Raw genomic sequence first — 27,745 nt, forward strand, 5'->3', positions numbered from 1 at the left:
ACTTGGAAGAATTAGGTAGGTAGGTAAGTACAAGTTGATCTCGCTGTCTAACACGATACTATGGAAAAAGAGAGAAACAGACAAATTCGAAACTTAGACTGTTTTGTTGTAAAAACATCGTTAGAGAATAGTGCTACAGCTCTTACTTACTTTATAGCAACGTTAAAGCGTACTTTGGTGCGACAAACAATAGTACAAGTAACCATTGTTATCGTCCGCAAATACTGCGAGTAAATGTTGAAAATTACAATATTGTAGTTTACATATCCAGCAAATGAATAGCACGTGGAGTGGAGGGTCGTTATTTAGTCCAGTTGTGTTACATCGCCTCTTGCATGCATCAATATTTTTGTGGAAAATAGTGAAATATATCAATTTTGTTTTCTCCACTTCTTATAGTATTCTGAATATCTTCAAGTCAAGAGTGAATATGCATCTTCACGGTATATGCGCGTTCCACCGTATACTGCGTGATTGCAGTCAAGCGCTTGCTTACCTTATCAGCCTATAGACGTCCACTGCTGGACATAGGCCTCTTGCATGGACCTCCAAGCACAACGGTCTCGAGCCGGCAGTATCCAGCGACTCCCAGCGACTCACTTGATATCCTCGGTCCATCTATTGGGGGGTCGACCAACACTGCGCTTTCCGGTGTGGGGTCACCATCCAGCTCCTTGGGACATCCATCGGCTCATCGAACTATGTGGACCTGCCCATTGCCGCTTCAACTTCGCGACTATGCTATAACTATGCGACGAGCTATGTCAGTGATTTTGGTTCGTCTGAGGATCTCCTCATTCCTGATTCGATCAAGCAGAGAAACTCCTAGTATAGCTCGCTCCATCTCCGAGTCACTTTAAGCCCTCTAATAAGGCCCATAGTTAGCGACCAAGTCTCGGATTGCGGGCAAGCACTGTTCGAAGAAATCCTCTTCAAGCGCTTGCTTAGATAACCAAAATAAGAAAAAGTCCAATGTTCCAAGGAAATTGCTAGTAGAAGATCCGAATTGGAAACGACCTTCACCCACCTGTTCATTGGATTAGGTGTTTTTTACCTATCTACAAATCACAATATATTTTTAACGTATGCAGTTAAAAAACATAATGCGAGTAGGTTGCCTAGCCCTCATTCGCACGAGAGTTTTTTTAACGGACGTTACGGACGTTACGGAGTTTTTTTAGCGTTCAAATACGTACATGCAACTCTCGTGCGAATGAGGGCTAAGACTATGTATAATTTATTGAAATTATTTGCAGCTGAAGCTTCGCGGGGTCATATGCAGAGAGTCAACGAACGAGTGCGATTTAGAAGAAACCTGCACCGGACTGTCCGGGGCATGTCCTACAGACGCATACAAAAAGAACGGACAGCCCTGTCAGTCCGGGAAAGGTTACTGCTTCGCCGGACAGTGCCCGACGTTAGCCGCCCAATGTGAGAAGATATGGGGAACCGGCTCCACTGGTGCTGACAAGGAATGCTTCGACCAGTTCAACTCCAAAGGATCGGCCACTGGACATTGTGGGAAGGATAATGGCGGAAACTTTATGAAGTGCGAATCGGAGTAAGTTCTTTTTTTTTTTTGACCAATATTTCTTACAGGAGCTACTCGTATGACTTTATAGCTTGGCAAGTTCGTTGATGACGCTACCATGATATGCGGGCGACGGGGGGGAAGGACTGCGCGGGTGTGAGGTCGTGCGCGCGGGACTTCACTACCCCGCTCCCGGCCCGCGCGAATCATCGGGAGTGTTACGAACGAATTTGCCAAGCTATAGTGCTGTTTTGTTACAAATGTATGTTGAAAATAACTTAAAAATCTTTAAAAACTAAAAAACGTATAACTTTATGTTTAAATACTCAACTTTATTTAATGCTTTAAAGACAACTAATTTACGTTTGCCTCTAGATCTACTGAACCGATTTTGAAAAATTTTCTACCAATAGAAAACCAAGTCATTTGTTAAGTGACATAAGCTATTTTACAACCGCATTAGCACAGGAACAGGAACTACGGGGGTGAAACCGCGGTGCATTTGCTAGTGAACAATAAACTTGTCTACTGTAAAGCCCCCATTGACAGGAGCGCTTTTTAACGGACTTTAAAAAAGCTTTTTTAACGCCCGTTAAATAAACGCTTGTGCGAATGGGGCTTATGTAAAACACCTAATAGTAGGATTTTACATCGTGTTAAGTATACATCAATGTAAACGATAAAATCCGTAAGGGAAATGAACGGTTAACTTGTGTGGTTTAGTTCATTTAAGATAGGCAGCGTTCAAATGAAATTAAATTCTCTTTGATGAATTAGTTCCTTCTACTTCATTAGATTACGAAGCTGCTATAATAGTACTCGGGCTTCTAGCAACTATTAATGAGGATCTTTATATATTTATATTAATTTAGGCAAACCTACTCTATATACCCTTTCGTCAGATATCGTTAAATTTAGCGATCATCATCATCATCATCATCATCATCATAATTTATATGGACACTCACCACTGTACTCAGTTAAGTGCTCTTGAGTTGAATCATCGTCATCACATTAGCCGATGGACGTCCACTGCAGGACATATACACTGCCTTTTGACTTGAAACTTCCAAACAACACGATTCTGAAACATTGGCGAAAATAAATCTAACGATTCCCTGCGACTCGCTTGATTTGAGATGAATACCGTATTAATACGAGCCTCATACCAGACACCAAATTAATGCGATTAATATTTATATTGATACTCTTTTGTCCAGGAACGTGAGATGCGGATCGCTGCAGTGCCAGTCAGGGAACAGGTACCCGGTAGTGCCGGGAATGGACGAGTTCTACACACGGACCGTTGTCACCATCAAAGGACAGGAGTATGACTGCAAGTGAGTTTCATCATTATCAGCCTTGTAAAAGTAGTAACTGATCCGTATAGCAAGGGTCAAAAAATTTACGTGAAATTGAGAATCCGATACTTGCAATACGGATATGTGGACGATTAGTAACTAGTCTGGGATTTAAGTAACATTTTTTACAACTGATTACTATCAAGTTAACTTTTCGCGAGTAGCTTCATCTCGATAAGACGATAAGTCTTTTTTTTTTCGAAAATTCTTGTTTTTGGTAGCTAACTGAGTTACCGAAAATGAAAATTTCTGAGCGTCGGAATGAGATAATGTACCACGCAATTTGTTGGACATTGTAGCTATTAGGTAATTAAGCAACAGTAAAAAAAAAACAGCTGGTTAGTAACAACTTAATTGATACAAGTTGTTTCCCCTCAGTTTATCAAAAGTTATTACTAACCAGATGTGTTACTGTTGATGACGAGAGAGTAATCCGCTAGTTAAATATCCGAGTATTTCATGTTCAAATACATCAACAGCATAATCATTCTAGGCCTCGTATTACTCAATAACTTAACCATTAGTTCAACTAATGATGTACCGGGTTAATATCACAGCAAGTTTGCTAATCTACATAGTTTTGATTATTGTCTACAAACAGTTGGTTTGAACTTTAATCGCCTGTGCTCTGTTATCTATGACCTTGTGGTAAACTACAATGTATCACATCTTATTTGAGTCTATGTACTTACCTGTTTACAAATTCAACCTTAAGGTTGAATTTGCCAATGCGACTACTTGAATTGAATTTAATAGATTGATGATTTGAACGTATTTTAACGTTTTCGTTAAAAAAGCTAACGTGCGAATTAGGGGTTAATTTCATTGTTTTTAAATTAATCTGTAAATAAATATGTCACTCTTGCTTTAAAGTTGCGCAAACAAACAAACAGGACATCGGTTTCAGACACATTTTATCTAGAAACTTTGCTACAAGACGCTTTATGCAAGTCAACTTGATGTGAAGGAGGAAAAGTTCTGAAGAGAAAATTTGGAAAAGCACGAGTTGATACCACCACTCGAATGCGTCGACAATTTTTTACCTTTGTAAGCTCTACACGAGACCGCAGCAGCATCGATGGGAGCTTGGATAGTAGGAGCTTCAAACGCGGCGTCTCCTGCAAACCTAGGAATAAAAATGCGCATACTTCTTTTCAAGACTCAAGACTAAAATATGTTTGTAATTTACGTCCGGGTGACATAACCAAGTAACGTAAAGTAAAGTAACGATGTTAAGAAAAACTTATTATCGCCAGCTAAAGTCATAAGCAAGCAAAGTTACATTACCTATTAAACAATTGCAGGGCTACGAATGGACCCCTGGAGTACTCCGAGCTCGGGCGCCTGGGGCTGGTGAAGGACGGCAGCCCCTGCGGAGACAACCTCGTGTGCGTCAACCAGACTTGTGTCTCCATCTTCCCTTACATCGACCACACCAAGTGCCCCACCGACCACAACAACAACGAATGCTCCGCCAAGGGGGTGAGTTCATCACATTGAAAATGTAAATTTGACTGTACATGTTTTAGATCTGTTATCACTCATGTCTTCGAACAGTGCGTGTTGCCAGTGATGACCTACGTATCCTAGACTTGGTCGCTAACTATAGGCCTTTTTAGAAGGCTCAAAGTCACTAAGCGAGCTATGGATCGCCTTATGCTTGGAGTGTCTCTGCGTGTTTCTCGAATCAGAAATGAAGAGATCTGCAGAAGAACCAAAGTCACTAACATAGCTCAGTGAGTTGCGAAGTTAAAGTGGCAATGGGCAGGCCACATAGTTCGAAGGGCCGATTGATTTTGAAGTCCCAATGTGCTGGTGACCCCGCACCGGAAAGCACAGTGTAGGTCGACCCCCCATTAAGTGGATTGAGGACATCAAGCGGGTTGCAGGGAGCCACTGGATGCTGACAGCTCGAGACCGTTGTGTTTGGCAGTCCATGCTAGAGGCATATGTCCAGCAGTGAACGTCCATCGGCTGATAATGATGATGATGATGATTCCTACGAGAAGGGGAACAATGTGGCTGAAACCGCGAGTAGTCTACTAGTGTATAATAAAGTACAAAACACATAAACTCATACAATTTTCTAAGGTCGGGTTATATCGACAAAGTTATAACGAACGGTGCCGAACTAGCCCCGGGGGTCGATTAAATGATATTAAATTAAAACTCTCTCGGACGCCTCGTACTGTTGCACCTACCTGCAGTTTTAATGGACGATTTGCATGGAAACTAAGTAAATTGGACTACGTTTAAAGGTTATATTTTAAAAGCTTCTACAGGGAATATATTTTAGTTACAGCGATACCTGTTAGTCCACGACGATTAGAATAAATTTTGACGTGAATATTTCCACTTTACTGCCAAAGAGAAAGTTTGTTGCAACAACATAAATATCTTAAACGATGTGATGATTTTGTAGTACCTGATCATATTTATCGCGTAGAGTCTCCATCCAAAATATAGACGACTATATACCCAAAGAGTCAAAGAGGTCGTTTCTGGAGTTGCAACTACGATGATTTTAAGCGAGCTATGGATTTTCTTCAATTCTGACTCGCTAAAAGATACCCCGAACATGCTCCTCTCCGATATATCTTCTAATGAGACCCATAGTCAGCCATCTTGTATCAAAAAGTGCAAATATTCTTACTTCATCGATGAATGAAAATAATATATACCTACTGGCTTACGAGTGGATCAAACCCAAATGGAAAATACAACACTTATTTTTATTGGTGATTTGTATATTTCCCTTTGGTTTGATCCATATATGGGGCAGCCTGTATATACTTTCCATTCGGTAACTTACGTAAACCACGGCCTGCATTTGTGGACTTTTTATTGCAACAGCTATGAAACCCATAATTACCTCAGTAAAGAATCCCTTCGCTATGAGCCATACGATCCATAGATAGCTAAGTATTTATTATACTTGTGTGGAGCATAATATTATATATTCATATATCTCGATTCACATATATATATATATTAGCCAGGCATGCGAAATCCGAAGCTTCCTCTCCCAGTTTCGACATAATGTACTTTGAGCGTTGTTTGGAAGTTAGTAGTTATGCATTAACGAATTGAATTGTGTAAGGTGTTGAGTTCACGCGGCATTGTCCACACGTTCGCCCTCTGTCGGGAGTTTGTGTGACGTTTTGTTTTGAGTAGCTTCAATTTTAATGACAAAATTTCGCATAAACATTTCTGCATATATAAATTTTCCTCTCTTGTCCAATTTTGAAGGATTTTCAAAATTTTTAACTAAACAGCCGCGATTTCAGATTAATTGTGTCCAAGCATCCTTCTCCTTATAGATACGTTTGTATGCACTATTGCAAAGTGCCGTGATCTTTAACTAGTATAACAACGATTTTACACTATTAGATATGTTAGGTGTTTACAAAATCACCTTAGAAAGTAATCCGAAATTAGCTACTCCACTAAACGCACAAATGCACAATTTCTTGTTTTTTACTTTATATATTTATGTATATATCCAGTTTTCACAGTTCCTGAACACACAACTCAACATTGTATACAATATTTAGGTATTATTTGTTATTATTATAATATATACTTTCGTTATTTACTATGCGACTCTATGAAATTAAGCCACCCTTGTTCGCCTCAGTTTCGATGCACTGGTGACATATCTAAAGGTACTGTTGCACATGCTCTAAAATAGCATGCTAAAAACGTGCTATTAAGTATGCTCCATACGAGCATGCTTATCATGAGTTTACATTTGCTAGCAATAAGCATGCTATTTTTAAGTATGCTCCTGAATAAGCATGCTCAAAGCAAACCAATTACACGTCATGCTAATTTGTATCTTTCACTCTCTGTCTATAGTATCGTGTTTGACAGAGAGAGATGAAGGTGAATAAAATATAGAATATCAATGCTGATCGACTAGCATACTCAATAACTAAACCTATTCTGACGCGCTAAAAGCACGCCCCCTTCCACCCTCGCAGCAAGTTGTATGCTCATAAATCGCACGACTTTTGATTCTTGAGCAAGCTCGAAATAAGCATGCTCATTATTAGCAATGTTGCGATACACATGCTAATAAGTAGCAACTGCTCAATAGTAGCATGCTTTCGTGCTAGAAATGTGTAACAGTAGCTTAATGTATAAAATCTTTGTAGGTTAGGCACTGTACAAACAAAATGTACAAAATAGAAAATTTGTTCTCCAATACAGGTTTGAGACGAGTCCTTGGGGTAAGCAGTGCAATTTGCATCTATGAAGCCACTGCTATTTCGAACACCGCCTTAAGTTAATTTGTAGGTGCCTAGGTGGCACAATCGGTCTATGATTAGCGCGGATAAGTTATAATAACTGCAAACTTCCAACTAAAACAAATTAGTGAGAACTGTTCCGGTGGGGAGTTGGCGCCAATTAACAAGTTTCGCATTGAAATACTACTGTTGACTTGCTTTTGAGAACTATAGCAAATTTAGATATAATCTTCTTCATAGATACATAACTAGCTGACACCGCGCGGTTTTACCCGCGTGGTTCACGTTCCTGTAGAAATACGGGGATAATTATTAGCCTATAGCCTTCCTCAATAAATGGGCTATCTAGCACTGAAAGAATTTTTTAAATCGGATCAGTAGTTCCTGAGATTAGTGCGTTCAAACAAACAAACTCTTCATTTTATAATATTAGTATAGATAAAATTCACATTATCTTAATAAAGTTAAATCGCAAAACATTTATAATCGATAAATTACGTAGGTATAAGTAAATATTGTAATCATTTGACGACCTCCGTGGCGCAGTGGTATGCGCGGTGGATTTACAACATGGAGGTCCTGGGTTCGATCCCCTGGGCCGATTCAGTGTTCTTAATTAGTCCAGGTCTAGCTAGTGGGACTAGCTAGTTACCACCCTACTGGCAAAGACGTATCGCCTAGCGATTTAGCGTTCCGGTACGATGTCATGTCGACACCGAAAGAGGTGTGGATTTTCATACTACTCCTAACAAGGTAGCACGCTTCCATCTTAGATTGCATCATCACTTACCATCAGGTGAGACTGTAGTCAAGGGCTAACTTGTAAAAAAATAAAGAAAAAAAAGCTTGAGAGGTGTCAAGGGACACTCGGATGGAACGAAGCTCGCTGTCTTAATCGCTATCGCAATCGCTGTTGCAATTGCTATCGCTACCCTGGAGCTCACCAGCTGTTTTCAGGTCACGGCTTACAACTATAGCAAAAACATTACACGCCTTCTTACGCAGTCGGGAAAAAAGTGTCGTTACAACTTTTGGTCTTAATTTTTTCCGTCTAGCCCCCTTTCGCATCGCGCAATAAGAAACTTCGTTCCAAAAAGTATCATAAATTAGGTTCAATTGCAAAAATATTATTTGCAACAACAGGATCCATTGAGACCGTTCTTCGAAGTCGATTACATTGAAACTAATGCTGCCCCTCTACCACGATTGCTTAAGCATATTATATCCATTTAAACTGTCCTGCAAAACTTATATTACTAGATGGTGATGATAAATGATGAAATTCGTCCGATTTACCATGAACATCACATACACAAAGCTATATAGACACTCCCATTATATGCGGGCGACGGGGGGAACGGACTGCGCGGGTGTGAAGTCGAGCCCGGACCATCGGGAGTATTACCAACGAATTTGCCAAGCTATAGTCGAACCGCGGTTTCACCCTCGTGGGTCCCATTCCCGTGAGAATACGGGGATAAAGGGGCCTATAACACAAATAGTATGGCTAGTGGTAGATGATTTATTTAAAAATCGGTTATGTAAATCCAGATTAATACCTACAACACCTATGTAAATCCAGATTAATACCTACAACTTTACCTCATTATTATAACAGTTTATATATAACAAAATGGTCATGAATAGGTGAATATATTCTATTGGGCCCAAAAACGAGTAACAAACAAACAAATACACATTCGCATTGCAATATTTGATAAATCATGACAAATTGAATCATCCGGTGACGTTATTTATTCAGAGATCTCGATTGTATGATTGTGTAGTGTGGATTTAACTCGCAGTAGAATTCGGAATGCTCAAAATTGAAGTCGCCAAGTTAGAGTCAAGTCAACAGACGTAGTTGCAAACTGGTGCAATTTGTAGTTGTTATAATCTACATTCAGGTTCTCTATTCATAGTATCCTAAATTGTGACAATGGTTACCACTAAAGGTCGTTCTAAATTCAAAAATATGGTAAGTTTCCCATTGTAAAGTATATTAACCTTCGACAGAAAATTGTGTTATACTCTGTGGCAGAGGCGTGCAATGCATAGATGCAAAAACGCACTGCTTACCCCGAGAAACCTGTATTGGAGAGGGAATATTCCATTTTCTACTATTTGAACGTAGAGTCCATACCCTTGTTAGAAACTTTGTGCACGCCACAGCTCTGTAGAGTAAAGATACAAAATATACATACACAGTGGCGTAGCGTGCCTTGGAGGGCCCTGTATCAATATTAGTTTTAGGGCCCAATAGATGAGTTGCAAATCTCGAAAAGTCTCTTTAGTTTCCGATTTACCCTAACTCTTTCACCACTATGTAAAATTGGTAACAAAATGGTTTGTTGTAATACTACACAAGGTATATATTTTTTTTTTTTGGGTTTGAGTGTGGGAATATTGAAATAAGCAATGAAAATACCTGAATTTCTAATTTTCAAATTTAATATGAGTAATGTATAATATTACCGTTTATTACCGTTTTTATGTCATTTTTCGGGAAGCACCATAGTATGTGTGATTGTGGATAACATTTTACTGAATTTTGCTTTCACACATAAGGGGTCCTTGTAGTGTGGGGGCCTCGTATGTATACTAATAGACAAAACTGAAAAGTTTGTTTGATTGAATTCGCTAATCTCAGGAACTATTGGTCCGATTTGAAGAATTCTTTCAGTGTTAGATAGCCCATTTATCGAGAAAGACTATAGGTTATATTCTGTATTTCTACGGGAACGGGAACCACGCAGGTGAAACCGCGAGGTATCTACTAGTCATTGATACGGCGGCGGCGGTAGCTACGCCTCTGAAGACTCACAAATAGTCTTCAAAGGCATAGATATCGCTATATCAGCTGTATCAGTGATAAGCTTACACATGCAAGCGCTTCTGCTCCCCAGGGAGCAGAAGCGCTTGCAAGTGTAAGCAAAAAAGCCATCTATCTAATATCTAATAATAATAAAACTATAATCTGGTTAAAGCCGAAAAAAAAGTATCAAAATACTTGGACCTTGCTCACGAGATTACCGCCATGTGGAATGGCGGTAATCTCGTGAGCAATGGTTGAGTCAACTATTATTGTTCCGATAGTTGTTTCAGTCAATGGTCTTATAGCGAAAAGCTTCGACCAACACCTTAAGAAGCTTTGGTTAAACTGTTGGATCAAGAGTCGGATACTATAATTTTTTAATAGTGTTTTGTGTTTTATTGACATTGTTAAAAATTTTAAAAAAAGAAGTAATAAATAAATAAGTTAATAAAACTATCGATAATTTATTAAATCAATTGTCAAATCGAAAATAGTCAAGAGAGAATGATACGAGTAACTTATAATTCAATTATTTTTAACCTTCATTTAAACCCCAAACCCCCCCCCCCCCCCCCCCAAATATTTTGATATAGGGCCTCTCCAAGGCACGCTACAGTATTGTTCTTATATGGTTCTACTAAAATAGAAAGAATTGCCGAAAATTGGAGTAGGAGTAGGTTAATGTAGGGTAGGGAAGAAATCAAAGCGAAGCTTGACCGAGTCCGCTAGTATAAGTTTAAATAGGAGTTCTGTGTTAGGTCGTATCATTCAATGGAAGATCATATGGAACGACTGACCGAGTTAGTTTAGTTGTCATTCACTAAATCCGGCAATATTCAAACATTCACTCGTGACTCGTCCCACGCAAAAGGCAGCCTTTTTATTGGGCGTAAGCATGTCAGACATTTTCACGCATCAAATAATGTTGTTCGTGTAATGAAAATGTTGGCGATATCTGCCCGCCCTTTTAATTCAATGCTCTAATTGCTTTGTATAAAAACAATTGTATTCGAAACATTGGGTGCTTTAACTCGAATTGCCTTTGTTTTTGTTTTCAGTTTTATATTTATTTTAATGAAAAACATTTTTAATTAAAATAACACGAAATTTTAATATTGTTTTCGTTGACATAACATGTAGGTACTTATACTGTGTGCGCTGTAGCATGTTGCGGGTGACAGTTGCTTTATGACGTTCATAATACGTACTATTATCGTAAATCAAGTCAAACTGTGAAGAGTGAAACGAACTGTCACCCGCACCATGCTATAGCGCACGAACTGTAGTTTATGAAGTTAAAAAAAGTTTGACGAGTTTGTTTTGATTGTTAGTTCTAAGGTGACAGAACAAGTCTTTATATGGTGGAAAGGAATGTCAGCACAACAGAAACGCATTGTTCAATTATATTTTTTTTTATTTATTTGAAAATCGATATATATTTTTTTTAACATTTGTGTAATTCAACACGATGTGACTGTTTATTTCCAATCCAAAATAACATAACGTACAAGCAATTTTTAAACTTAATTATTAACATTATTATTTATTAGCAGTATCGATTTTATATTATAAACAAAAAAAAAATATAAAAAAAACAGTGTGACTTAAGCACGATTGAATTTTTCCGTACACCGGAATATAGAGTTACTAGTTTTGCCCCGTGGTTTTACTCTCATGCCCTGTGGAGTACCTATCAAAATGAAAACCAGCTTTTTTTTATTCTTGAGAAGTTGGTCCTTGACTACAATCTCACCTGATGGTAAGTGATGATGCAGTCTAAGATGGAAGCGGGCTAACTTGTTAGGAGGATGAAAATCCACACTCCTTTCGGTTTCTACACGACATCGTACCGGAACGCTAAATCGCTTGGCGGTACGTCTTTGCCGGTAGGGTGGTAACTAGCCACGGCCGAAGCCTCCCACCAGCTAGACCTGGACCAATTAAGAAAATCTCAATCTGCCCAGCTGGGGATCGAACCCAGGACCTCCGTTTTGTAAATCCACCGCGCATACCACTGCGCCACGGAGGCTTGACCTTTTCCGATATTTCTGTTTCCATTTTCAATTATAACCATACTTTAATATCCTTGCATTAAAACAATTTTGTTTTCTTTGTCAAAACAGTGCCATTTTTATAAAATGATCATTAAAAAGGAAGTTTTTACAGAAAAAATAATCAAACCGGAGGTTGCTTTGAGCTCCACAGGCGGTTATTGCTTTTAGTCCTCCAAATCTTCAAACGTCAAACTCAGTATGAAATTATGATTCCGTCCACGAGATTCAGATATTGAATTTCCCCAATCCTTTATGTTCTAAACAACTTTTCGGGTCGGGGGTTGTTGACTTATGATCCTATACTATTGCGAGAATCGCAGTAACTATATTATATAACGATGTTTTAACTCACTTTCTTAACACACTGAGTTTAAAATATATCTGGATTGATTGGTAAATTGCCTTCTAAAAGTGCAGACTTTTATGAGGCTCTTTTATAAAAGGATCCATTAAACCGCTTTGGACCTATAAATGCATAAAACGATTTAAAAAAAAATCATTTAATTACCAAATCGATAGATACAATTCACGAATTCCTTAATTACAAAGATCATTTGAGGCCATTGAATCACCGATCAGATACCGCCTTCATACAGAAAGTAAAAGTAACAGACATCGTACTGAACCATTATAAACTATAATAACATTTGCTTTAAAAAAACAACTGTTCAGAATATTGCCGGCTTATCTCAGCAGATCCTGCCTTCGGACCCGGTGGAAGAATTGCTACAAATAGACCAACCTTTTGAAAACATCATTACAGAACAATAAGTTTAGAATACGTTTTACTTACTTCCTGATTGCTTTCACTAGCACTATAATCTAGATTTCTTTGATTAATATTATGAGACAATTATTGGTATGCGCGGTGGATTAACAAAAAAAAACGGAGGTCCTGGGTACGATCGCCGGCTGGGCTGATTGAGATATTCTTAATTGGTCCAGGTCTGGCTGGTGGGAAGCTTCGGCCGTGGCTAGTTACCACGAGTGGAGTTACAAGTACGGTACGATGCCGCGTAAAGGGGTGTGGATTTCATCCTCCTCCTAACAAGTTAGCCCGCTTCCATCTTAGATTGCATCATCACTTACCATAAGGTGCGATTGTAGTCAAGGGCTAACTTGTAAAGAATAAAAAAAAATATGAGAGACGACTATTTGAAAGTTATTCTAATGACCGCGAAATTATATCGTGAATTAATCACTTAAGTAATGTTACTTTATGGTATAAATATATATGGCAGTAGTAGCTAGTAGGTACATTCCAAGGCCTCTTAAATAAAAAAAAACCTGCCTAAGAAGTGTCGGTGTACACAAAAAAAGACGAGCTAAGAAACTTTTAAATTTTTAGACGTCGGGTCGGTGGAAAATATCTAATTTAGATTGTCCGCTCCGCAAATTGTTCATCCGATAAAAATTAAACGACAAACTTGTTCGAGAACGCCTTTCACCCTTTACTCGGTTTGCTGACTTTCCGCCCTCGTTCACTTGCTACAACGACAAGAATATGTGAGTTAGCGAGATTTAAATAAGTTTTTAACAAGTTAAATTGTTTGGTCTACGCCCAGAGTCGGGGCAAAACGGATTACCCGCTGGTACAGGTGTCAACAAGTTTGGAAGAGTTTTAATAGCATTTGTGTTAGCTTCTTCGCTACGCGGCTTTACGAAGTCTTCAGACTCCTGCCGTTTCTTTTTAAGTAACTGATGTTTGTCTTTTATGGTCCACGCGAGTTACAATGCCATTACCTAATTAGGACATTTTGTTAGGCATCGATATATCCTAGCTATAACTAATAATATCTAGTTATAGTTGACGGAATACGCAGATGGTCTTCCTGATCTTAAGTCAAACACTGTCGAACATAGCTGAATTACACTTTGTATCCAAATAACGCCCTAAGGAGTATTGTCATAAAAAGCTCCACAAAGAAACTTTCAATAACTCATAGTTATAACATTTGGCAAATACAACATCAGGGAAAGAAATGTAGAGAGAAAATATACCTCCCCATGTCCTTTTAATCCAGTAAAAATATTGTTTCTAAAGGAAAAGATATTTTTTTAAGTTTTAGATATTCAATCCGAAAAACTAGTTTTCAATTCAATGGCTCTGGGTGATTTAGAAATCCAAAAACCTAATTATTTTCTTAATCTGGAAAAAATCCCTTCAGCAAATTAACTGATCTGCAAAGAAATTTGTCGGAGCCTATTTAAAAGTGAATAGGCTCCGACAAATTTGGGGTACTTAACAATTCAATTCCAGGTATGCTGCAAGGTAATTTAACAAGTCGGTATTAAATTCCAGGTATGTTCAAACCTGAACAAATGCGTCTGCAACCGCGGCTGGACAGGCCCGGACTGCTCCCAGCCGGACGCCCTGCCTCCTTCCCCGACGCCCTACGTGCCTGACAACGCCACCAAAGCTGCCTACAACATGACCAAGAAGGAAACCGCGTATGGTGAGTCGAATCCAGTAATACATGTAGGTATTATTATTGTGTTTTTTTTTCTGTTTTCATAAGGCCATTACCGTTGATGTGGTGTATAGGGCTTGCATTGATAGTTACGTCTTCAAATTTTCCTATTTGTAGACCACGAACAATCGATTAAAGATTGTTGACTGATGTACACTGTACAATGTACATGACAGACATTTACACGTTGAGATCAGTTTTACGTATTTCTTTTTCATCTTTTATTGTACAGGCTATTACTATGTATTAATTATTATGTCTAGTGAACATACATAAATTCGTTATTAAAATATATTATTTGTATCATTAGTTTATTATTTAGAGCTGTACAATCCATTGCATTATAATATAGCAAAACAAATGACTGAATTATTTTCAGTCTAAGCTTTCGTTCCCTATACACCACTTCTACACATAGGTCTGTTAGAATTTTCCACTTTTGTAATATAAAATTTCTTCTGCCTTCTTTAAAGAATTACTTATGTATCATATGAGAGTGGCATTACAATAATCATTAGTAAGAATAACACCACAAAACTTGATTAGAAATTATGTGATTGAGGGCTACCGTTTTTAAGCTATGTAGATGGAACTAAAGGTAGAGGTGAAGAAGGAACAAAACAAAATGTTTTAAAGACACATAAATGTATAAAATATGTAACATAGAAACTCTGTGAACTTCATAAAATATTGATGAACAAGGTTAAAATAGAGAATGAACAAGACAGATGTGATAAAGACCCTAAAGTAACTTAAGAGAGAGAATATACAATCAATTTAGTCATCGTAAAAAAGTAGCCTTCAATAAAAAAAAATGTCGTTTAGTACATTAATGGAAAGTTCTACGAGACCAAGATACATCATAAATATTATTTTTCTCAGTTAGATTGATGATATTGCTAAAAATTGTGTAATGTCTCAACACACTCTGCAATACATTAATGAAAATACACTTGCTAACTAATAAATTTTAATGAAATCAAATCCAATCAAATCATTTATTTGCTAGAATGTGGTACACGTTAATACAAACTAATAACTTATTGATAAATACTTGATATTGCTAAAAGTAGCTGATTTATATTATATCAGCACTTATACTCATAAAAAGACAACTTTTCGATCAATTGTGTATTGTGGCATATTTGGCAAAAAATCAAATTATTCTGATTCCACGATTCTTGTTTCCGACTGTAATAAAATCGAGAGATTGATTGTGTAATAAAGATAAATATAGGACAAAGAAAAAGTATCGTTTATTTTTACATAAAGTAACCTTAGGAGGTTGTAATAATATTTGATACAAATGATATGAAGAAATAGTCTACCCCTTTGCAAACGAAAACAGATAGGAAAAAACAAACCTATAATATAAGACAGATAAAACAGGATGATTTTAGTTCAACATTCACATGAGTTCTATATTCATCTAATGTAAAATTTAGTCTACAGGTTTATATTTACAGATGTACATTTAACTTTAAATGTATCTGTTGTGTTATCAATGAATTAGAAAATTGTCAATTTGCTCAACATCAATACCTACTAAATATTTCAAAACGTTAACTTAATTTATAATCCTATTGTGTGTGTTATGTCTTCTGTCTTTCCTTAGTAGTTGTCTCTTAATCGATGTATTTGGTTTTCTAATTTATGATTATCTTGCTTTCTTTTTACAGTTTCTTTAACTGGTGTATACTAATGTGTTGCTGATATCATTTCAGGTGCCTTCCTTCCTGTTATATTCTCCTTACTATTTTTCCGTTGCTATTACTGTATATTTTATAATTGGCCAAACAATCCGAGCACTGCTCTTCAAAACTTTCTTATGCCGCGTATTACATTACAACTGAATTGAACCGCTTATGCTGTTTGCGTTACGTTTCGTCACGAAAGTGAGATTTCGCACGCGTTCGATTGCGACTGCGTCCACTCGATTGACGCCGAACAGGGCATTGCTCGGAGAGCTCGTACAACGGCGCGGGCGGCGCCGGCGCACTAACGCGCGGGACCCCTCTCTTGCAGGTGAGCACGAGGGGAATAAGATGAGCACCATGACGATGGTGATATTATTACTCGCGGTCGTGCTGTCCGTGTTCGTGGGTTTCGCCTGGATAGCGTACTGCTTCAGGTAACCTCCGGTAACTCAGTGTTGTCACTGCGCCTTCGCTCGTGCCTGCAGTATGTTGTGGTGTCGTGTCGGGTCCCGCCGGCGCCGCTCGCCCGCCCTCGTCCGCGCCTGCGCCCGGACGATGACGAGCGTGTCGGCCCGCGTGTGACTTACCCTTCTCTTTGGGTGCAGAGAACTACCACGGCTCGAACACGGTATTCCTCGTGGCGGTGCTCATGTCTGTGGTAGGGGGGGTATTCATAGTATTTGCCCTGAGCGCTCTCTGCTACAGGTCAGTCGTAGTACACAAAAACTTCTCCCTGTGCCTAAGGTTAGTGAGCAGAAAACAGACCAAAGGTAGTCTTTAAGAAGAAATTTAAATCGTCACCTTCGTATACTTATATGTTTATATTAGACGTTAGCGTTGGTGTTTCCGTTTTTAAAGTCGACGATTGGTTTTCGTTTTTTGATTATTTGGAGATTTTGTATGTCGTTTACGTTGTCGTCGTAGAGCTAGCTGGCGGGTGGCGCTGCTGCATTTGATCTGTGGTTCTGTGGCGCTCGAGGGCCGGTCCGCGGCGCACAGCCGCCGCTAGCCGCGTCGCCGGCCGGCCGCCTCGCTGCATGCCGACGAGGCTTTCGAGTTCTACTCGACCAACACCTCGATTCAAACCCTTAAAATTCTGGGCTCTTGGATGTATTGCATTGGCTTATGTGAACTGTGACTCGTTTTCGTTTCCTTTCTTGGTCGGAGACCGAGTCGCCGGGCGCGCGCGACAGTCGCCCGACGGCGCGATCGCGTCTATATCTTCATTTCACCAGCTCACGAGCATCGTACGATACGTTCATTCTAGATCACATTTTTTGCTAATTACTTCTTTTTAAACTATTACGTAGTTGATTAATTTTCGACAGTCGAGATATGACCGATTTCTGACATCATAAACGAAGATATAGCACGCTCGACTCTGATATCACGATCATCACCACTCCACCAATTCAACTCTGACTTTGCACGAAACGCGAATGTGCGATGCACGGAATCTTCTTTCAAGCAGCTGTCTATTTAGTTAGAACGCCTAATGTTATATTTAAGTATAATTTATATCTTTCCAATAAAAATCTCCACGCGTATTTTATTTTCAAAACAATTTTGATGAAATCCTTTTTGTTGTTAAAACTTTTGCTTTCGCTAATGCCATTTATTAGAGGAACATCATTTTTTTTTACTGGAAAGATCCTTATCACTTAAGCTAAGATCAATTTTTGATTATGTTTCCATAAACATCAATTCCCATGAGGAATGAAACGAAAAATTGAAGTTTTTGTCTGATAAAATTATCTTGGAAAAATATTTTTTAACTGATTTATGATATCCAAAAGCGCCAGTCTTTGAATTTTAATTGGATTTTCAGTAATTTTACAGTAAACTGTAACGGTAAAGTAACTTGTTGTCATTCCCAAAATTATCTCTGCCATTGGTAAAATAGTATGAAATTGATGACTGGATGGAAACTGACAGAGTTATGTAAATATTGTGGTGATAAAAACATTAAATACACGAAGTTTTTTTCTGAAGTTCAAAAGAGCTCTCAATAAAATAGTTTGGTCTTATATTTCCCATTAATATAAATGGAGGTTTATCCATATCGGTAGGATATTTGATAAGGAAGTCCAGCTGTGGACGTCCATCGGCTAAAAATGAAGATGATGATATACGTCACTTAAATTGATTTCTATTTTTTTCCTATCACTCATTGATTCTTTACGAATTTAAATGGTAGTGTGATTGGCTACCTAACATATTGGATTATTCATATGAAGCAGATTATTTTAAGTCTAATTGGGCTAGAAATTTCGTTATTCTGTATTCAGAATACTAGAAAGTACTGAAAAAAGGGTTTGGTGTTGGTACTTCCAAAGCACTGTCAGCTAAGACAATTTGACTTATACAGAGTATTTTTAGTAGTAGAATTTTTTTTTGAAATTCTAGAAATAGAAGTTCGCTGCGTCGTTTTAAGTCTAGTATCGTTTAGAATTTTTCTTAATTTCTCTTTTTTTCAAATTATTTCTAATTTAGTATCAACAACTTTACTTGCTTAGGTACGTTAACAGAATCCAGTTTTGTCAGCAAAGTTGTATTTGTCTTGATAACGGCAAATAATTAACTACAAAATACAAAAAAAGAGTGCAATGGGTTTTTCTTAGACTAAAACCGCGTTTGGAATCCTCATAACTTTTATTTAAGCGGCTTATCACCATTGTATAACTATTTATAAAACAACTGTTTACATGGAATAATTCACTTTTCAAACGGAATTTAATTTTGAATAAAAAAAATATTGGCACCGTTGTAACACAGTCCTCTCAGTCAGTTTCCATTCACTGTAAAATTCCAATCCGGAAACGAAAACACGATATCAACATTACAAACAACACAACAAACATAAGGTGTTCTCGATTCCGTTACAATTGTGATGTTTTCGTCTTTATAAACGTAATCGATTCCGTTACAATTGTGATGTTTTCGTTTTTATAAACGTAATCGATTCCGTCACAATTGTGATGTTTTCGTCTTTATAAACGTAATCGATTCCGTTACAATTGTGATGTTTTCGTCTTTATAAACGTAATCGATTGATCTGAGTGTGCGTTTCCACGCCACGCCTACTCCAGGAAAAAGAGTACGCTGCCCAAGTACGACCCTCCATACTCAAAGAAGCCGATTGCGAAGAGCTTCGCGGCCGGATCCACCACCTCTAACAACTCGCAAGAAGACATCTCCCTCGAAGGTGGCAAGATGCACTCCTTCAATAACACCTTCAGGTAATATTTTATCTTTTATTAAATCAATTACGTTCATAATTATTTGAATGTTCACATACTCTTCTTTAGTATTATGTAAATTATCGCATTCAAAATTCCTTGAATGACGAAAGTTTAGTTTTCGAAATTGAACCTCTGATTGATACTATATAACTTAATTATCTATAGGTACTTAATTCTATTTCTTCATGGTAAAAATAATTCAAAATATTGAGTTATTAAACTCAACCTCATTATTGGATTGCTTTATTTCTTGTGATTTGTAGTGTTATTCTAAGTTCATAATGACGAAAATTTAGTTTTCGAAATTAAACCTCTGATCGATACTATATAACTTAATTATCTATAGGTACTTAATTCTATTTCTTCATGGTAAAAATAATTCAAAATATTGAGTTATTAAACTTAACCTTATTTATGGATTGCTTTATTTCTTGTGATTTGTACTGTTACTCTAAGTTCATAATTAGGTATCTACACTTGTTTAATACGAGATATTGGCTCATAAAAACTAAGAGAATTTATTCAACAAGACAAATCACATTCTTCGCTTCGGAGCTTCGGAATTTTAAAATATTCTTCAAAATCGATATCCCTACAGAGCTTAAGATTTTAGATCTCGTAAGAGTTCAATATCGTTTAATTTTGACTTTTTCTTGTTTATTCATGTTGATGTCTGATATCTACTACACACAATTAAGACTTGATTACTATTCTCATGTATGAGGTTCAACATTTACACAGTTTACTTATAATCTAATTCTACACCCTTCTTTTACTTATTTACATCTCTCGTACCTATGTTATCGTATTTCTATTTTGTATATTTTGTACTTACTTAATTCTAAGTCCCTTTAAGTTAATATTAAGTTAAACGTGCTCTAGATGTTAATTAGGAATAATAATTTTAAATTAATCTATTTTTATGTTTCTAAATAAGTAGATACATTTAATCTCCCTAATCTTTCTATCAAATAAGAGTATATAAATGAGAAAAGTGAATCATCACGAAATCTCGGAAATTACTTGACGTACAAAGATGAAATTTGGCAGGGAAGTAGTTTACAGTTAGTAAATGTCTACTGAGAACGGATTTTGCAAGAGGGCTAGGAAAATCGCGGGCGTCCGCTAGTATCTACTAAATCTAAAGTTTGAAAAATCATTAATGTTCTATTTGTGGAAACCAATGTTGACATCAACAAATATTTACCCAATTTTTTGGTAAACCACACAAATTCGTTAAATCTAGAGCACGTGTTACCCCTGTTTATTTTCCCTAAAATTAAAATAATTTTTCCTCTTCTATCGGAACTGGTGTAAACAGAAATCTTCTCAGGTATGTCTAAGCTTGAACGTCTCACCGCTCTTAAAGTTTTCGCTTACACGAATTCCGCTTTATTCACTTTGAGCTTTGATACGAATACTTACGCTTCGAAGCAGCTTTTGACAGCTGCGTGTTACAATAGTGTGACAGGGCACAATCACACAGTATGCGTTCAAAGACACGCTTTGTTACACCCAAATACTCATTCTTAGGCATAATTTGACAGAATAAGTTTTGGACATGCACAAATAGACTAACCATAACTAAGCACAACCTAGCTAATGTAATGATAGATCAGTAGCCAGCTGTAGAGTATCCATGATTCAAACCCATCGGAATCGAAACTAAAATCGCCCGTAAAAAAGGGAACAATATTTTTGATAGTTTATACAGTTTTGAGTTAATGGTTATAAAAGGCTTGAAAAAATAAATCCACGGCCCAAAGTGATCCCGATTCGGTAAAAAGGAGCAAAATTTAAAAACATTCCAAATTTCCCAGCCGCGGGGACTCCCAGCGAGTGATCTTCAGACACGGGAATCACATGTCGGGAGCTGGCAACACTAGCAGATATCCGTGAGTTGCCAATCACAAAAATTACAAATAATTAACTCCGTGCGGTCTGTGTTATCTGGCGTAATTATTATTTCAACCTCGTTTCTCCTATTTTTTTAAATAAGTTACTATGATTTTCTTCTAATTATTTTTTTCTCTTATAAATAATACATTTAAGTGTAATTTAGTTTGGACCTATTATAGGAGTACTTAATTGTTGAATTTATGTTATGTTAATCAGAATGAATGATATGTCTAATTATGGTTTAATTGCTCGGGTTATAAATGTATGAGCCATAGAGCTTAATGTATTATTATAAGGCAAAGTATTTAGACTTCCTATGTAATTATTAGTATTATAGCAGGCTAACAAACTGAAAAATACATAGTTCAACCCATTAACCCTATAGAAGTATGTACTATTTAGCTTTGTTATTCTATAGTTTATCTACCCAAACAAGTAAAGAAGTTTGTTTCTATACTTATAGTAGGTATAACCATTTTTAATATTAGAAATGAAACCATGTATTTTCCTTACAACGACAATTTCAACAGAATGCAAAGTTTTCCAAGGAATCCTCTTTTCTTTATTAGGATAAAAATTCCAGCATCAGATTATTAATTTTACGTCAATCCATACTTTAGCTGCTACATCAAAGAAGTAGACTGCGACAAATATCGTAGTAGAAAGCTTATCTCCACTATACTAGTAATCAATTTAGAAAAGTATTTTCGAAAATTCGTAAAAGAATCATTAGCATGTGCCCTCCATTCTTGCTGAGTTGCTCTCGATTATAATACAACAGAATGAATAAGTGTAATTTATCTTTCACAGAGATCACAAGCAAATGAAACGTGTGCACTCTGGTAGCGAAGATGAACCAACACATTCAGGTAATAATCCATATTATACGCAATATTTTATTTATTCTGAGCTACTCTGTCCTGGTTCGCCACTGAATCATCGGATCTTTAAGTAATAGGATCGGATCATTAAAGGCTTTCTGTATTATTATTGATCAAATGAAGTAAGCAGTTTGCCATGCACAAATATATCGGACACTTAAATAGCAGCGTACGGTATCTCACTACGCAATTACCAGCTTCGTCTTTATAGTTTACAGAAGCAACTAGTATCAGTAGGCGATAGAAGCCGTGATACCGCCGTGGATATGACCTCTGCCTCCGAATCCGGTCCGGGGCATGCACCTCCCAACTTTGCAGTTGTTTAAATTTTAAGAAATTAAATATTACGTGTCTCAAACGTGAGGAAACCTGCATACCAGAGAATTTTCTTATTTCTCTGCGTGTGTGAATTCTGCCAATCCACATTGGACCTGGAGTATTAGCCTAACTTTATCATTCTGAGAGGAGTCTCCTCTAGAGGAGCCTAATATGGGTTGATAATGATGGATAAAAGTTAAAACAAAATTTATATGCACGTAAGAAAACATATTAAATATTGAACACATTAATATTTCAGGCGAAGAAGACATTGCCTTCATAGACGTCCAGCCAAATTCGATGCCCAAATTGCCCGAGAAGGGTATCCTGAAGAAGCATGGTTACGGGGCGGTCGATGGCAAAGACAAATGGGGCGATGACTCCCAATCTGAGCAACTGGAAGCTGGTTCACAATCTGATGGACAAGAACCTGCGGGTGCCGTGGCTGATATGGAGTATAAGTTTAAGGTATTATAATGTTCTTTTTAAATAGAATGTTAAAAATGCAATCGACTTCAAAAACATATTTCAGTTATTTTGATTTTAACACAAAATTACTGAATCGTTTTTCATGAAAATGAAATGGGACCAATCATCCCCTTTTTGGAAAAACTTGCCAGCTTTGGCACACATTGACAAAATTTTGCAAAATTCTTTATGTAAAATTTTAAATGTGGCCTTGAATGACCGAGTGTGGCTACAGGCGACTTTACCAGTATGCTTGGGCGGCATTGGCATTCGCGAAATTTCTGACGTTAGCTTACCAGCTTTCTTGTCCTCGGTCCACGCCACGGAGGAATTAACCAGGAAAATTTTAGCATCCACACTGGTTAATTTTGAAGTGTCGTATAAGACCGAGGCCATGAATGCTTGGAAAACAGCTTGTCCGAGCACTGATTTACCAAAAAATTTATTTTCCCAGAGACAGTGGGATGAGCCGCTCTGCAGACTGGTAAGAGAGGAACTCATTAGTACCTCCTCCAACTCTGCGGAGCGTGCCCGTTTGCTGGCTGTGGGAGAATGGGAATCGGGGCTTTGGCTACAAGCAATTCCTTCGTCCAGCACTGGTACCTTGTTGGACGACACAACATTCCGTATCGCCACCTGCCTTCGCTTAGGCGCTCCGTGTGTTTCTCCGCATCGCTGTATCTGTGGAGAGCTAGTCGATACACTCGGACACCACGGTCTTTCTTGCAGTAGGAGCACTGGCCGTATTCCGCGGCACGCTAGCCTGAACGACATCATACGTCGTGCTCTTGTCACCGCCGGCGTGCCAGCCGTTTTGGAACCTAACGGTTTGGCGCGTGACGATGGTAAGAGACCAGACGGCATGTCTTTGATGCCATGGAAGATGGGTAGGCCTTTGGTGTGGGACGCGACTTGCGTAGACACCCTTGCGCCTTCACATCTTCCTGGCACGATGGGATGTGCGGGCGCTGCTGCTGCATCAGCAGAGACCCTCAAGTGGCGCAAATATAGCAATCTCGTCGGAGATTACATATTTGAGCCGTTTGCGGTCGAAACACTAGGACCGTGGGGTCCGAGTACACGGTTTCTTTACAAAGATATTGCAAAGCGTTTAATCGACACCTCCCGTGACCAGAAGGCTGGCCTATATTTAGGCCAAAGAATTAGTATTGCCATACAACGTGGCAATACTGCCAGCCTTCTGGGCACTTTACCTATGATCGTCGATTCGGACGAATTCTACGACGCCTGAGCCTTTAGATATAATTTAAATTTAGTATATTTTCTTTTTAATTTTTATAATATGTAGTTATAGTTTTTTAGGTACGTAATTTTAATATTATTGTAAAACTTTATAAAATTGAATAAATCAGCCTATCTGGAAGTGTACCTTTTCAAACAAAAAAAGAATTTTCAAAATTGGGTAATAAATGACGAAGTTATGAGGTAACAAACATCATTTCAAAAATCATACGCGTCAAATTGAGAACCTCCTTTTTGAAGTCAGTAGAAAATGTCACTAACAACGCAGTTGCCATCGAAATGAGTGAGTTCACATTGCTGCAACATTCTCAACGTATCTCAAAACTTTCTGGATTTCTTGAGGACTTTATCAAAAAAATGTGTTTTTACTTTAGGACTGTCGTATTTACTTGCGCCGTTACTTGTTCAACGACGGTCGTAGGTTAGACCTGTTACTGGACGGCTTGGTTCCTCATTCCTGATGCGCACTACGACAATCTGGAATGCACTTTCATCTCATTTCATTGGCACCTCGTCAAATCTTAGAAGTGATTGCCCTTTTATATTTTCTATAAAATCAATCAGCCTGGCTCTCCAACGCGGAAATGCAGCCAGCACTCTTGCCTCCATTCCACGTGGACATGTTTTGTAGAGTTATTAGGATAACTTAGCTTAAGTTTCTTATAGTATTCTTTCTCTTAAATAAAGAAAAAGACAATATTTTTGTTTTGAAAAAAAAAAAAGAATTAAACAAAGGTCGTGATTTCGTTTCAGGATCTGAACGGTTACCACGAAAACATAATCGTGGCGCTAAAAACGGCAGCAGCGCAGCGAGCCAGCGCCGGGGCGGCCGTGGGCTCCGGCGACCTGCGCGCCCTGCAGGAGTACGAGTACCAGCGGGAGCGAGCTCCCAGCGCTGAGAAGATTCACGACGCCGAACTAAGGAGACAAAGGTAGAGCTTTACATTACAAAATAAACCAGACAAGTGCGAGGCGGTCTCGCCCACCGAGGGTTCCGTATATAAAGACCTTTCCTTGAAAGGAATCCCGAGAAACCTGAACTAAAATTGACAGCGTCTTACACAAATGACAATAACCATTGACCAACCAACATGACCAATGAGTGCCTTTAGCGCCGCGCTGAAGGACTATATTATAAACGGTTCAAGAATCAAATTGTGCAGCAGCCATTCACCCATTTTTTTAAATTTTTACAAATATATAGTTCGAGATTTTTTCTTGTAGATTGCCAAATTTCATAGTTCTAGGTCAAGGAGAAGTACCCCATGTGTTTTGATTCCCTTATGTCTGTTGAAATATGCGTGTTTTTTTGGTGAATAAACAACCGTATCTTTTTTTTAGGTAAACTTGGAAGTTTAATTTTTTGCAACTATATAGAACTGACCTGCCCTGACCTGACCAGAGTATAGGATTTAAATTTCAACTTGATACCTCCAAGCATTCCCGAAATAGAAAGACTTGACAGATAGACAGATGTACAGATTGACAACAAAATCCGTAATATAAAGGTTTCCGTTTTAACCTTTTGAGGCACGTAACCATAAAAATGGAATAATTTTTCATTGAGAGATATTAATAGACATCTGTTAAGAACGGATTTTGCGACAGAGCCGAATTAACGAGGTCTAAGGTTGAACGAAGTCGCGTCGTCTGCTAGTATTAGACGAGAAAGAAATGATAACAACACTCCTTTTATTGAATTCCAGGGGTGAAGACGAAGAAGATGAGCCTCCGCCGTGCGGGCCCATCAGGATCCGGAACCTGGAGGACTTAATACGGCAGCTGGAGCACCACTCCAGCCGTCACATGAGCCCCTCCGGCTCGGAGGACATCCGGATGTCGGAGACGGAGGCCGACCGACATTATAGGATCGAGGGCGAAGTGCCAGCGTAAGTACAATACTGAAAATTTTGGAAAATCCAAAAGTGCACGCCTCGCGTTATTCAATATTAGTTAAACCACAAGGAATTAGACCGTAAAATTCAATAGAGTTCTATTCCTAGTTATACTGAAGCGTTAATAAAAAAGGATCGAATTGTGAAGTCTTCTGGTCGTTATGGTAATTAGTGACCACATATCGGATCCGCACATATAGTCTCACGGACGTCTAAGACAGACGCTTGTACATTTGTAGACTGACAACTTGGTATGATATCCTTAAAATACTTGACTTATTTATTAACGTAAAGTTTATGAGGATGGCTTTTTATGTACCTAATTATACAACACTTTTTGTATTTTGTACAATAAAATAAATAAAAAAAAGCTAAGCTTACGCCTTGACTCACCAACCCACCCACACAATACCACTAGATGCGACAAAATAACACACGTTTTAATTCCGAAAATGTTTTAATTTCAAAACTATTATCTTCTAATGATGTCTTTCTTCCCGTTTATTTATTTGTATTTTTTTTAATTAATTACAATGATAATAATATTACAAAAGACAATTGAAGAATTCTAATTAAGAAAAGATGTCTCTATCATTATAATATACGGATATGAACTTACGCTTGACTTAACTTGAGTTTACGGACTGATAGTAAGAAATTATGAGGGATGGAATGTGCCTGCTTTAAAGGTACAAATTCAAAAGCAAATTAATACGTGGCAGGAGTGACGGACGCCAGAATTTTGGTTGTTTGAATCTGAAATTCTGGTGTTCAAGTCAATCAACAGTTGTTTCGCTTCTATCGTATGGTATCGCAACAACTGCGATCACACCTAATGTTATATTTACTTTTGTGCCGTTATGCATCAAGTCAAAAATAATTACAGTCGTTGCCGAGGCCGCATCGCTCCCACCGAGGAGGAATCCCGCTTCGGATACCCTCGCTTCCGGGGCAGCACACGCCACCACCCCGCCATGTTCGCGGCCGGGGCGGCGGCGTCGCCCGCGCTGTTGCCCCACGGCGCACACGGCGCCCACGGGGCCATGGGCGCGCACGGGGCGCTCGCCCACGGGGCGCATCGAGCCCCGCCCGACGACGACGCGCTATATGAAACCGCCGACGCCGAGCGACTGCGCGACGCACCTGACAGCGAGAGGTGAGGCACTTTGACGGTATGCGTTACTGTTAGTTTTTGGTTCATTAAATTCGAACACTCACAAAGGAGATCATTAATTTTAGGCTGTTTTTGAAAGTACCGGCCACCAAAAAAAATTAGCAATAGCTAATATAGCACAAAAGTTTCAGGATGGCTCTGAACCAAGTTATACAGATTCGACAATTCGTCATTTCCATACATGTTGTCGATTTTCAAAAATCCCCGCCAAGATTAAAAACTGGTACACATCGTTAGAACTGCCCATTTGGAGCAATAGTTAGTATGGCACAAATGTTGTAGCATTGCTCTCAACCAAGTTATACAGGTTCGATGTCTCGTCACTTGTTTTTTTTTGTTGGCCGCACTTTCAAAAAGAGGCGAAGAATGTATGGAGCGTTATTGATCTCCTTTAACACTTATATGCACTGTCACATACAAATGAGC

The 27,745-nt window shown here is 38.3% G+C and overlaps 1 protein-coding gene across 9 annotated transcripts in view; it reads left to right on the forward strand.

Annotated features, from left to right (window-relative positions):
* The window catches only part of LOC112042945 (disintegrin and metalloproteinase domain-containing protein 22), a 422,343-nt gene that overhangs the window by 382,660 nt on the left and 11,938 nt on the right, over positions 1-27,745 (forward strand). For 4 of the 9 annotated variants that reach the window (XM_052881807.1, XM_052881814.1, XM_052881813.1 and 1 more), the window contains 13 exons: positions 1,257-1,561; positions 2,752-2,871; positions 4,197-4,374; positions 14,314-14,467; positions 16,785-16,923; positions 19,269-19,418; positions 20,743-20,754; positions 21,242-21,316; positions 22,131-22,189; positions 22,779-22,987; positions 25,004-25,182; positions 25,957-26,139; positions 27,032-27,301. In XM_052881807.1, the coding sequence (XP_052737767.1) occupies positions 1,257-1,561; positions 2,752-2,871; positions 4,197-4,374; positions 14,314-14,467; positions 16,785-16,923; positions 19,269-19,418; positions 20,743-20,754; positions 21,242-21,316; positions 22,131-22,189; positions 22,779-22,987; positions 25,004-25,182; positions 25,957-26,139; positions 27,032-27,301 (2,033 nt within the window). The remainder of the gene's footprint in view (positions 1-1,256; positions 1,562-2,751; positions 2,872-4,196; positions 4,375-14,313; positions 14,468-16,784; positions 16,924-19,268; positions 19,419-20,742; positions 20,755-21,241; positions 21,317-22,130; positions 22,190-22,778; positions 22,988-25,003; positions 25,183-25,956; positions 26,140-27,031; positions 27,302-27,745) is intronic. The other 5 variants (XM_052881809.1, XM_052881811.1, XM_052881808.1 and 2 more) reach the window with 5 other exon arrangements.

The sequence above is a fragment of the Bicyclus anynana genome, chromosome 5, assembly GCF_947172395.1.
Source record: "Bicyclus anynana chromosome 5, ilBicAnyn1.1, whole genome shotgun sequence".
Taxonomy (NCBI): Eukaryota; Metazoa; Arthropoda; class Insecta; order Lepidoptera; family Nymphalidae; genus Bicyclus; species Bicyclus anynana.